Raw genomic sequence first — 12,025 nt, 5'->3', positions numbered from 1 at the left:
AGCTCAACCTGGCAACGCCTGAGCAGCGCGTTTTCCCTGCCACTCCGACTCTACAGCATGATTTCATCATCCTGCTAGGTTCATCAAAAATTATTCTTTGGTGACCAGCTGACCTTCAAGGACCATATTGTAAAGACAGCTCGATCATGCAGGTTCGCATTGCACAACATCAGGAGGATCAGGCCCTTCCAACCTGGGCTACAACTTCTTGTCCAGGCCCTTGTCATTTCTAGGCTGGACTATTGTAGTGCTCTTCTGGCTGAACTTCCATCATGCACAATCAAACCTCGACAAATGATTCAGAATGCAGCGGCACGACTGGTCTTCAACGAGCCCAAAAGGCCCACTTCACTCCACTCTTTAGGCTGGTGAAATGATCTTCCCACAATCGCAGTAATTAACAGAACACCCGACACGTTATCTGACAACAACACTAATTTAATCCCATACCCGACCCATTTTGACATAAAAACTGGGACCCGAACCGTACCTGCATTAAATCTCCTACATGAGGTAGACGAAACTCATTTATTAAAACTTTTATTCAAATTGTGAATAGATTAAATACAGAAAGCAACCAAAGAGCGCTCCCTTTAATATAACCACTACAGCTGCCAATCAGTGGCAGCGCGATTGGCTACATTGCTCAGCGTGTACTGAACCAAGTCGAAATAGTCTTGGTTATTGGACCCGCAACCGCCCGCATGCAGGACTCTGGCTTCCCCCTTGTGGACACTAACATAATAGACAACTCTGGCCCCAGAAAGTGATTGTAAATTAAGTTGACATGAAATATGTTTGAAATTTCATTCTGCATTTTCTGAGATTTCATTGTAATTCTTCTCATAAAGTCACTGAATTCACGATTAACTGTTTACCTGATTGCGTTGTCATCTGCGTGTGATGTTAGAGCATTGTTGAGAGAGAACAAGAATGTATTGGAAACACACTACCGCCTACCTGACTCTGCCTGAGAGGTAAGGAAAAATACACTTACCTGAGATTTGTTTTTTATATCTCTGAAATAAATGATTGTATTCTTGAAAACAATCTTTTATTGTACTATTGAATAAAATATTAGTTAATTATCAAAGAAAGAAAAAAATTAATAGCCATAATATGGACCTTTGTAAATGCTGTGATATGATTTCCTACTCACATTGCTGATTTCACCATTAACTCTTAACCTGAACAGTTATGTTGTTGTATATGGTATCACTGTAATCCTTGACCATCGAAACATAAAAGTGTACCAAGTTTCATGCTTTTATAAAAAAGTGAACATTATTTTCACATATCACCTGGACTATTAGTAACGCAGCACATATTCAGTGTCACTTTCACTGTGACTTTGAATATCTTATTGTATACATATTAATGTATATTGTATACATTTTCATGGCTACTATGACTTTTCACTTCTGTTTTGAAAGGTTTTAGTTTTAATATCACCACTCACCCCATTCTGTAGTGAATGTAGTTTAGAGTGAAAGAATGTGTTTACAATAGCTGAGGAAGACCAGTCTCTGAAGGTTCTGTTTTAGGAGGTGGTTCTTTAGTGTATTGACCACTAGCTTCTGGGCCTTATAGCTGCTCCTTATGTAATAAAAGCCCATCTTCTGTCTGGTCGTGGAGCTCCAGGTGATAGCTGAGGTTCTGGTTGTGTTCCCCGAGCCAGATCACCTCAGGTTTGAGAAAACCTTCTGTCTCAAACTGAACTATCACAGTGGAGTTCATATGAATGATGAACCTGGGCCGCATGTGAATAAAGGGCTGAAAAACACACACATTCAGACAGTGAGTTCAGTCTGAGGTTACTGAAGTCACTTTCTGAATTTGTGTGTGAAGCAAAGATGCACCAGCAATAACTTAGTCCATTTAACCTCTCAAATTCTCCACAATTCTTTACTGAATAAGCTGTCTGTATTGGATACTCAGAGGCATTTGGCTATACAAATCTGCTGATATTCAAATAGGCTCCATATATTTGTAAAGAAGATACACATAATATATACCAAGTTAACATGTTGAAGTCGCCAACAATTACATTTACATTTACATTTATCTCCTTCCTACTGCACTCTGTGTATGACACCCTTCCTTCACCATCTCATCTGCACACATGGGGGTTGAGGGATGACCCGTACTGCAAGCTTTGCGGTCAAAAGGGAACACTGGCACACATGCTGTCAGGGTGTAAAACATCTTTAACCCAAGGTCGATACAGGTAGCACCAGGACAAGGTTGTCAGGACTCACAATTAGTTGTTACATCTATCCATTTACATTCACCAGGATCCTAATCAGGGATTGAAATTAACTTTTTCACTCACCAGCCAATTTGGCTACTAAACTTTAACCTGCAGTTACAAATGCATAAATAATGTTTTGATATTTAAACAATGAAATGTTGAATACTGATATTTGAAATTATTTAAAAAATGAAAAGATACTTTAAATGTGAAATTAAAACCGCCAGTAGGTGGCAGCAAGTCACTGTTAAGTGAGTCATTGCGATTGAACCGAAACATTTACACAGTTGATTCATTCAGGAACGAAACAACGTCATGTTGCTCAGAGACGCAGAACAGCTATATGAATTTATATAAATATATACATTTTCTGCCTCCTTATCTTGAAGTATGTGATCATTGTTAATGCATATTAATAGACTGAATCATGCAGTGAAAGAACACACTCTAAATGCACACGTGCACTAAATCCTGTGTTGGTCTAACCAGACTTCATCTCGTGGCGTATGCACGCCTCTGTAGGTGTGTTTTGTTTAGGTTTTGCAATTTACTCGATAATGTCATGATGTCTCACGAGTTCAGTATTTGCGCTAAACCTGAGCAGATTTGGCTTGCATGAACTTCCCCAAGAAATTAAAGACAGGGTATGTGATTTTTCAAAAACACTTTAGAAAACTGATTCGGGCCGAATAGCAAAACAAACTTGTAGCCAATCAGCAATAAGGGGCGTGTCTACTCGTGATGTGGAGGAGAGAGCTTTCAGTGCATGGGACGGACATTAGCCGAGCCGAGCGACAGAAAGATAGAGATGGCGGATAAAAAACAAAAGAGGAAAACGTCTGCGGAACGATAAGGCAAGAAGTAGGACCCGTGTAAATATCGGATCAGCTTTCCAGAGCTGGAGAGAACTCAAGGAGCGGAGGCCTGCGATCGGACGCCGAGGTTGCTTTGTTTCTTCTCAATAGGTGAGTAACACCGTGTCTACAACAGCTCTGCCTACACTGGACGCGATCAAACAACCGTTGAAAACCATTTGAAAAATGTGTCAGCACGTCATAAATAGAACCCGGCAGCAGTTTTCTGTACGTTTGAAACAGCAATATGGCAAGTAAATAATTATATCATTTGAACATTAGAACAATATGCATCTGCTCCTTTTTTTCTTTCTCCTAAACAATGCCAGAAGTTTTATTTTGGAGTAATTATGTTTCAACATGCCAGAAAGGACCATAGTGATGACAAGAGATTGGAGGATCATAGGTAGGGCTTTATTTGTTTTCTTAATAGTAAAAACATCACAACAGCAAAAAGAATGACACTCAGTATTGAGAGAATAATGATTGCAGTGCTTCCATCTCCATCCTCATCTGAAACTAAAAAAGATGCATTTGTTAGATATAAGCTATACATCAAAGCTTGCATCAATCCTACCTCAAGCCATAACTATTGTTAAACTGGGTTTAGATCATTTAACTTCAAATTGAAATCAAGCTTCAGAATCTTAATACCTGAAAACTACCAAAGAAAATTGAAGACCATGCAGAGACATGTAGGAAATTCAAAAACAGGCCACAACCAGCTTGTGTATTGAACAGATAAAATCACCCTTTAGCAAGTGAGATTATAGTTTTTTTATTCTCTATAGTATCCAGTAGTGAAAACTACACTCACACAGAGGCAGCAATACATTTCATGAATATAATTTATTCAGTCCTAAAAAAAAAAAAATATTCAGTAACATTTTTTATATTTTTGGTTGATTTTCTCTGCATTCAAATTAGTGACACAACGTAACCTAAATGTCAGTTACTGCACAAACTAGGCTTTCAAACCAATCTAGTCGTATGACTTGCGTGTAAAAAAAAATAATTCACTGTAACCTGATGCCGATGGGGTTTTTTCCCCAAACACTATATTTAGAAGAAATCACAGCCCAGCATCATCTTCCTCGTGTTAGCTGTAATTATACATTATATATTACTAGCTGTTTGTTGAGAAAATGAAGCTTGGGCTAACCACTATGGGCTACTCTATGATTTCATTTCTTCTTTTTATGACTGCCTTTGTCCTGGTTACAAAAGAAATGGGTTAAAAAAAAAGTTAGTCAGTTCATCTCCTCACAGTGTGGTTGTCTTTATAAGATTACAATGATTAAGGCAACAGATCCCAGTTAGTTTTTTTTATGTCACCAGTTCCTTTATCATCTTTTCTTTTTGTAATTGAAAGCCTATAAGCCTGCTTTTCCGTTTAAGTTGTAATGTGGTATGAGGATGGATTAACCAGCAAAACTGGTTAAAAACCATACTGTTACATTCTTTTCCTCTGAGAAGAATATTTTTCCATTGACATACAATGGACTATTAATCTTATGATTATAAGCATAGCCTCATGCGCACAGGCACGTAGAATCTGTGCCTGCAGAGAACTTTACAGAATTGTATTCAGAATTGAATTTACAATGTCCCTCACATGTTTGGGAAATTTGGTAATACCTCCAGCTGCGTTTAGCTATTTTTAAGTAATTTTACATGTTTTCCATTAAGTCATATAGCACATATTCAGTGTCATTTTCACAGGCTTTGAACATCTAATTCTATACAGCATGCATTCATTATAGACAAACCATGATTACAATGGCTCTTATACTTCCATTTTCATGGTGTATAGATTTGAATTATAATCATTTTACATTGCTGACCCCATTTCATAGTAAATGCCTTCTGACAACTTAGTTCAGAGTGAAAGAAGGTCTTTACCATAGCTGAGGAACACCAATCTCTGCAGGTTCTGGTTCAGGAGGTGGTTCTTTAGTGTAAATGTGACATTAACCACTGGCTTCTGGACCTCATAGATGCTTTTTATGTAAAAAAGTCCATCTTCTGTCTGGTCTTGGATCTCCAGGTGATAGCTGAGGTTCTGGTTGTGTTCCCCCAGCCAGATCACCTCAGGTTTGGGGAAACCCTCGGTCTCAAACTGCACACTCACAGCAGTGGAGTTCACATGAATGTTGAACCTGGGCTCTGAATAAAGGGCTGAAAAACACATACTCATGCACACACACACACACACACACACACACACACACACACACACACTCAGAGTGAGTAAATACAGTAGTAAATAACATGGCATTCTACACAACTCTGTACTGAATAAGCTGTCTGTGTTGGATACTTTATTTTGTGAGCCATCCACAGATATTTGTATGGAAGACTATATATGATAAATTAAGTTACAATCATTTCAAGTTAAACTATGTTCTTGTTCAAGCTATAATAATATAAAAAAGCTTTTTAAAAATATTCTGTTTATTTTAAGCTTATAACATACCTCCATAGTCCAGTTCTATCAGGGCTTTTCCTGTCCCTTTAGCATTGCTCACTTGACACAGGTACCGGCCTGCATCCTTTGGTCCAACTGGATGCATTCTTAGAGAGGCATTTCCTTTACCAAGCTCAGAAATATACAATGAGGTCCGATTGTGATATTCTGGACTCTGTCTGTCCAATTTGTCCTGTTGATAATAGAAACTGTGGACGACTCGTGAGTCCTCCTGACGTTGCCAGGTAACCACCAGACTGGACAGGTCAGGATCAGGTGTGAACTCACAGCCCAGTACAGCTGGACGACCTCGGATTGCCAGCAAACACCTTTCAGGAACATTCACCCTAAAAGAGGCTAGAAAATATGATCAGGCAGTTTAACAGGTGTTCATTAACAACAGTCTTTTCATTCAAACACATATTATCTATCATTATTTTTTTTCTCTCTATATAAATATAGATTTGTGATTTTAGTGTCTTGAAAAATCCATCTGGTTTTCTTCTAAAACTTCTACAAAACTGTGGAAGATGTATTCCTCTAGTCTTGTTCCAGGGTTAATCGTAAACATCACGACAGCAGTACATCAACTACAAGTAATGGTCATAACATCCCTGGTGGTAATTTTAGAAAAAGCTGTAAAATCCACATGCAAAATACAATATCACAATAGAATCGCTAATAACATATCCAAGTTTATTTGGTTAACAGACATTGAAACAAAACAGCCCCCATTCTCTCTTAACAAAAGAACACGTGGTGGTGAATGTGTTGAGGCAAGACCCAATACCACATAAAAAAAAAACGCATTAATAAGTGAACTGTATAATATTACTAATGTTAATGATTGTAATATTCATATAGAATGAATCATATAAGTTATACATAAAACATTTCAATTACAAAAGGAAAATTTAAAAAATCTTTAAAAGATTTTATATAAAAAGAATCGGGAGCTCCTATTATTAAAAGCTAGTTTCGCCTTACCAACACTGATGATCCAGGCGCAACACAAGGAAACATCTCTGAGATTCAGACCCATGAATGGACACGTTTTTGGCTGCAACGCGAAGTGAGTAGCCTATGCCATTAAGCCAGCTGTCTTTATGTCTTTGTTTGCGGTGTGATACATACAGGTCGAGCGGGAAATTGCCAACGGACACTGGCAGCTGGTAAAACCAGGTGTTCAATGTTGATAGCTTAAGGAAATAGGTTTTATGAATAGAACGAGCTTATTTCCCGCTCAGTGCTCGTTCAAATTGCTTCCTTTTGTTGGAAACGTGTGTGGTGCGGTCGCGTGCAGAGCAGACTCAGAGGATAGTATGGGGTTAGATCTCTGCCACAATTCTGCACGCGAAAGATCATATTTTGAGAGCACAAAAGTGCATTTTGCACGCGCGCAATCTGAGTTTTGTGGAGAAAATGTTCGCAAAGAAAAAAGTATTTCGAGCAAAATTTTCAATTTTGCATTTAAAATAAGTTTTTGGATGTGTGCAGACCTTCTCTTTTGCAGTGCAACGTTTCACTAGCTTGCTCCCTCTAGTACACCCCCAAAACAAAATCAAGACTTTGTAAAGGAGCATACTAGGACCCCTTTAATGCCCGCCCTTAGTGCTCTCTAAATGCTGACGGCTGGCTTGCTCAACACAACCCAGCATTACAATATGCCATAATTCCAGCCAATCAGAGACGAGGCTGCTAAATTCTGGTTGGCTGCCTTGACAACCAATCACAACATTCCTTGCATTACCTCGACAGCAGAAGAGGAAGAATACAGTGCATGCATAATTATTATGCAAGTTGATATTCTGATTATATTTTTTTCCAAGCACATTTTACCAATTCCAAACAACATCAATCTTAATAATTACTATTAATCTTGTATTTAATCACTTATTACCGATATATAATTGTTCATGAAGGCTGGAAGTGAAAAACGCCTTATATTCAGGTGTGCATAATTATTAACCCTTTGAGCGGTAAGGTCCCACATATGGGATTTTTATTTCCGTGCCCCTGTGAGTACGGTCCCACATATGGGATTTAGAACGTTCGGTGACGTCACATAACTGCCAAATTCAAACTGCGTTTTCGCGCTTTGGCTGACGCTGAGACGCCGCTGCACTTGTCATATAATCACAACTATGCAGTGTTTTTAACCACATAATGTTTATTTTAGGTTTATTTTAGGTTTATTTTAGACATTTAAATACATATAAGTACTAGTAAAACAATACATTTAGAGTTCGTAAAATACACACAAATGTTTATGGAAGCAGCAATAATAATCCATTCAAATATAATTTGCAGACGAGTTTTATTAATATCAGATACACATGATGTAAGTAACTATAAAGTTCACTCTATTCTTCTCCCAGTTCACCGGCCAATTATTTGTATGTATTTCGGGAGAAATTGATGAATTTACGTGCGGTAAATCCGATTGACAGGACTCTCTGAACTGCAGTGCGAACAAACATGGCAGCGCCCATCTCACGTTACAGATCACGATCAAGATCATTTAGAACGATTTTTAAACGACAAAACACACTCATTTACACATATGTGTGAATCAGAATATCAGGTAGTTGATGATATGGTAAGCAAGTTCATGAAAATTTTGAATAAAAAAGGAAAAACGAAATAAAAGCGATCCATTTGTCATACAGTGTTATTGTGGCCGCAGTGTGTCACGTGACAAGCATGACGTGTCGCCATGAAAACAATAACGGGAAACGTTCTAAAATAATGGTCGCCTAAAAAAAAACTCACTCTGGAGGGACCGCTAGAATATTTTAAACTCACCAGTGAAAGGGTTAAGCAGGTTATCTTCTACAGATGAAATCTCGAGATGGACTAAAAATTAACTCCCAAAACTTACTGCCAGATTCTGGAAGATAAATTCTTCAAACAGTGGTACAAGAAGATGTGGTGCTGGTCCTTCAAGAGTCACTCTCAACTTATCTGTCTATAACGCCTATATTTAAAAAAAACAGTCTTCAAGTATTTTACTACACTTCAGTATGTGAATTTTGACTGACCCTGCTGACCCACTGAGCATTTTGCTGTTCAATGGATATACATTAACCTTGCAATTTCTAGTATTGTATTAGTTTTGAATATTTATCATGGGCATTTAATAAGTTTTGAATGAATATCAACTTGCATAATAATTATGCATGCACTGTATTTTTCCTGTTCTGCTGTCGTGGTAATGCAAGGAATGTTGTGATTGGTTGAATGAATGAATGAATTAATGAATGATGCATTTATATAGCACTTTATTGTGTATTGCTGTACACACAAAGCGCTTTACAATCATGTCACTGAGGGCAGGCATCAAGGGAGCAAGCTAGTGAAACGTTGCATGCACAAAAGAGAAGGTCTGCACAAATCCAAAAACTTATTTTAAATGCAAAATTGATTTTCGTGTGCTCAAAATACTTTCTTCTTTGCGAGACGAACATTTTCTCCACAAAACTCAGTTTGTGCGCATGCAAAACGCACTTTTGCTTACTCAAAATATGATCTTTCATGTGCAGAATTGTGGCAGAGATATAATCCCATACCTCTAGTGGCAGAACCAGGACAGAACAATTGAAATGTGAAAAGAAGTAGGGTCACGTCCAGGTGCAGTCTTTCACTTTAAACAGTCTTTAAACGACTTTGTCAGATATGGTAAGGCTAAAGTTTTTTCGTAAGAATTTATATATAATTATTATGAACATATTTCATAACTATGTGGAAACCAGTTTCCATATAGTTTGTCAGGTAAAAATCAGTAGACAACGCTGTGGGATATCTGTGTGGCTGTGGAGGTATGAAATTAAGTGAAATCATATGGCTGTGAGCATTGTTATTTATAATGACTATTTTGTTTAATTCTTGATAAAAGTATTTTATTATCCATTATAATTTTTATTTAATAGCATGATGACTTCAAAATAATACTAAATCAGAGGGGAAAACTGAATAGGTTACAATTGTAATCTTGTAACTACTGTAAATTTGACACACTGATACATTTACATTCATGCCATTTTCAGATGTATTCAAGTGACTTACAGTGCATTCAGTGCTTACATTTTGCCAGGGTGTTTTTGTCTTGTGACACAAACACATGACCATGACGTTGCTAGTAGAGCCAGCTGAGCTACTGGAACTGATACTTTTATGGTGCAGTCTTGTATATTATATATTAAATTGGAAAAGATCCATTCAGTTTTGTTGCTAATTGCACTTGTAGCAATGTTTTGGAGTATTCTTAAAGATGTTATTTTGATTGTGGGTACTAAGCTTCTAGCACGTTCTCTTTTTCTTTGTTTTTGTAGAAGAACTAGAAGGATGTCTTAAAATTCTTACTGGGTTTAATAAAATGCTTCAACTCCTATTTTGCATTTTAGCCAGTAGTGCAGGTAAGATGATCGTAATTAAAAGTACGATTTAATAAAAAATAAAAATAATTAAATATAATACAAAATAAAAGTTTGTACCTCTTATGTGTCCGTAATATTACATGTACAGCTGATGAACAGCTATAAATATTGCAAATGCAAATATTTCTCATGTTAAACTTTTAATCTTCTCCTTTCAGCATCTTTTATAAGCATACCAAATGATCACTTGATTGCAGTCAGGGGTCATCCAGCTGTACTGGGCTGTCATTTTACACCGCACCCTGACCTCTCCAGCCTGACTATAGTGTGGCAACGCCAGGAGGACTCACAAGTCATGCACAGCTTCTATTATGAACAGAACCAGCTAGACCATCAAAGTCCAGAATACCACAACCGGACCTCATTGTATATTTCAGAGCTTGGTAAAGGGAATGCCTCTCTCAGGATAGATGGAGTTGGACTGAAGGATGTGGGTTGGTACCTGTGCAAAGTGAACAACATCAATGGGGCAGAAAAAGCCAAAATAAAACTTGACTATGGAGGTATGCAGGATTTGTGAACACTCACTGTCATTTGTTATAATGTTATAATGAAGCAAAATTAAGCATTAAAATCTCTCAAAACAGCCATGCTCTGATCACTATTGAACAGCCAGTTTCAGTATGTATGTATTCTTCAGCCTTTTACTCTGAGCCCAGGTTGAGCATTCATGTGAACTCCACCACAATAACAGTGCAGTTTGAGACAGAGGGATTCCCCAAACCTGAGGTGATCTGGCTGGATGAATATGGCCAGAGTCTCATTCATCACCTGGAGCTCCATGACCAGACAGAAGATGGACTTTATTTAGTTAGGAGCAGATATGAGGCCCAGAAGCCAGCAGTTAATGTCACATTTACACTGAAGAACCACCTCCTGAACCAGAACCTTGAGAGACCTGTGATCTATGGTAAAGACCTTCACTCTGAATTTCATGTGTCTCAAAATTTGTGAATTGCATAAAGAAAAGGAATTGGTTTTGGTATCCGTTATGACCACTGGTCCAAACACTCCTTCGGATCCCAAAAGCAAACAAGAAAAGGTGCTAATGTGCACTCACGATGTGCTGTAGTACTACCAAAAATCATGATCATAACCTTTCTCTCTATATTGAAATATTAGTTGACCAGACAGTGATTCATCTTTTCTGAAAGTTTTCTCTATAGTATATACAGTATAGTCTGTGTATAACAACAACAGAAGTCTATGCAATGTCCCCATTTAGATTGTAAACGTGGGTTGGTGTGTAGGGTTAGAGTGTGGGTTAGTGTTAGGTTATAATATTTATAACTAGCTGCATAGAAGGTAAGGAATGAGAATTTAGATAGCTAAGGAATTGTGTGTGTTTGTGTATGTGTGTGTTGACAGGTTTGACTTGTGAGGTCCAAAATGCCCTCACTTTTCAGAAATGTCCTCATTATATATAGTGAAACTTTTTGAACACCAGTAAATTGCACCTGTAAATTTACTATTAAATCAAAAAGCTAAATTAATCTAAAATGAATGCAGTCTTGATATTAACATTCTAACGGATGTGTCTGTTTTAGTTCCAGGAGATGCTGGAGACGGAAACATTGCACTCATATTTCTCTCAATTCTTTGCATCATTTTGATTGGGATTATTGCTCACATGATGAGAGGAGCAAAAGCAGATTTATTAGCCAAATGCCAGAAGCTTCAGGAAGCATTTTTAAAGCAGTACTGAACCATAGGTAGATTCTATATATAAAGCAATATTGGGGTATTTGAGCTGCAGTGGGCCGTGAGTATCAGGGTGGATATAGTATAAATCTTTCAAAAGTATGCTTATCTTGATCTATTGTACCTTTGCCACGGCATGCTGATTTGTTTTCTCTAATGAACCCAAATGGTTTACTTATTTCAGTTATCACTTTTCCCCTTTTCACATTATCATACAAATTACAATTGTCACAGCATATCTGTTGTTTATTTTTATTTATTTATTTTTACATTTATTTTATTTTAACTTTCAAGTCTATTTATAAAACATTTAGCT

At 37.4% G+C, this 12,025-nt stretch overlaps 2 protein-coding genes across 4 annotated transcripts; one reads left to right on the top strand and one right to left on the bottom strand.

Moving 5' to 3' along the window:
* Positions 1-3,503: 3,503 nt before the first annotated feature.
* On the bottom strand, positions 3,504-6,901 carry LOC107705370 (CD276 antigen-like). Of its 3 annotated transcripts, none has more exons than XM_016508628.1 (4): positions 6,560-6,901; positions 5,582-5,929; positions 5,008-5,283; positions 3,504-3,624 (listed from the first exon to the last, which is right to left on the bottom strand). In XM_016508628.1, the coding sequence occupies exons 1-4, from the start codon at positions 6,612-6,614 to the stop codon at positions 3,506-3,508; spliced, it is 798 nt and encodes a 265-aa protein (XP_016364114.1). In that variant the 5' UTR covers positions 6,615-6,901; the 3' UTR covers positions 3,504-3,505. The 3 variants fall into 3 exon arrangements, with proteins under 3 accessions (XP_016364114.1, XP_016364115.1, XP_016364116.1); XM_016508629.1 differs by having other exon boundaries at positions 3,504-3,618; XM_016508630.1 differs by lacking the exon at positions 3,504-3,624 and adding an exon at positions 3,928-3,964.
* A 3,046-nt stretch (positions 6,902-9,947) lies between these two features.
* On the top strand, positions 9,948-11,713 carry LOC107705347 (CD276 antigen). Its single transcript, XM_016508607.1, has 4 exons — positions 9,948-9,987; positions 10,167-10,511; positions 10,649-10,918; positions 11,556-11,713. Exons 1-4 carry the CDS (start codon positions 9,948-9,950, stop codon positions 11,711-11,713), a joined length of 813 nt encoding a protein of 270 aa, XP_016364093.1.
* The last annotated feature ends 312 nt before the right edge of the window (positions 11,714-12,025 follow it).

This window comes from Sinocyclocheilus rhinocerous, unplaced genomic scaffold (assembly GCF_001515625.1).
Source record: "Sinocyclocheilus rhinocerous isolate Xijiao unplaced genomic scaffold, SAMN03320098_v1.1 scaffold564, whole genome shotgun sequence".
NCBI lineage: Eukaryota > Metazoa > Chordata > Actinopteri > Cypriniformes > Cyprinidae > Sinocyclocheilus > Sinocyclocheilus rhinocerous.
This window is presented reverse-complemented; position numbering and strand designations above follow the sequence as displayed.

What these genes read in the sequence shown, in the direction of transcription:
- LOC107705347 (XM_016508607.1), top strand. Translation starts at nt 9,948, where the DNA reads ATGCTTCAACTCCTATTTTGCATTTTAGCCAGTAGTGCAG. An exon ending in AATAAAACTTGACTATGGAG is followed by an intron (nt 10,512 to 10,648) that starts GTATGCAGGATT and finishes TGTATTCTTCAG; the next exon opens with CCTTTTACTCTGAGCCCAGG. An exon ending in TGAGAGACCTGTGATCTATG is followed by an intron (nt 10,919 to 11,555) that starts GTAAAGACCTTC and finishes TGTCTGTTTTAG; the next exon opens with TTCCAGGAGATGCTGGAGAC.
- LOC107705370 (XM_016508628.1), bottom strand. Translation starts at nt 6,614, where the DNA reads ATGGGTCTGAATCTCAGAGATGTTTCCTTGTGTTGCGCCTGGATCATC. An exon ending in GATAGAACTGGACTATGGAG is followed by an intron (nt 5,284 to 5,581) that starts GTATGTTATAAG and finishes TGTGTTTTTCAG; the next exon opens with CCCTTTATTCAGAGCCCAGG. An exon ending in ATTGGTGTTCCTCAGCTATG is followed by an intron (nt 3,625 to 5,007) that starts GTAAAGACCTTC and finishes CATCTTTTTTAG; the next exon opens with TTTCAGATGAGGATGGAGAT.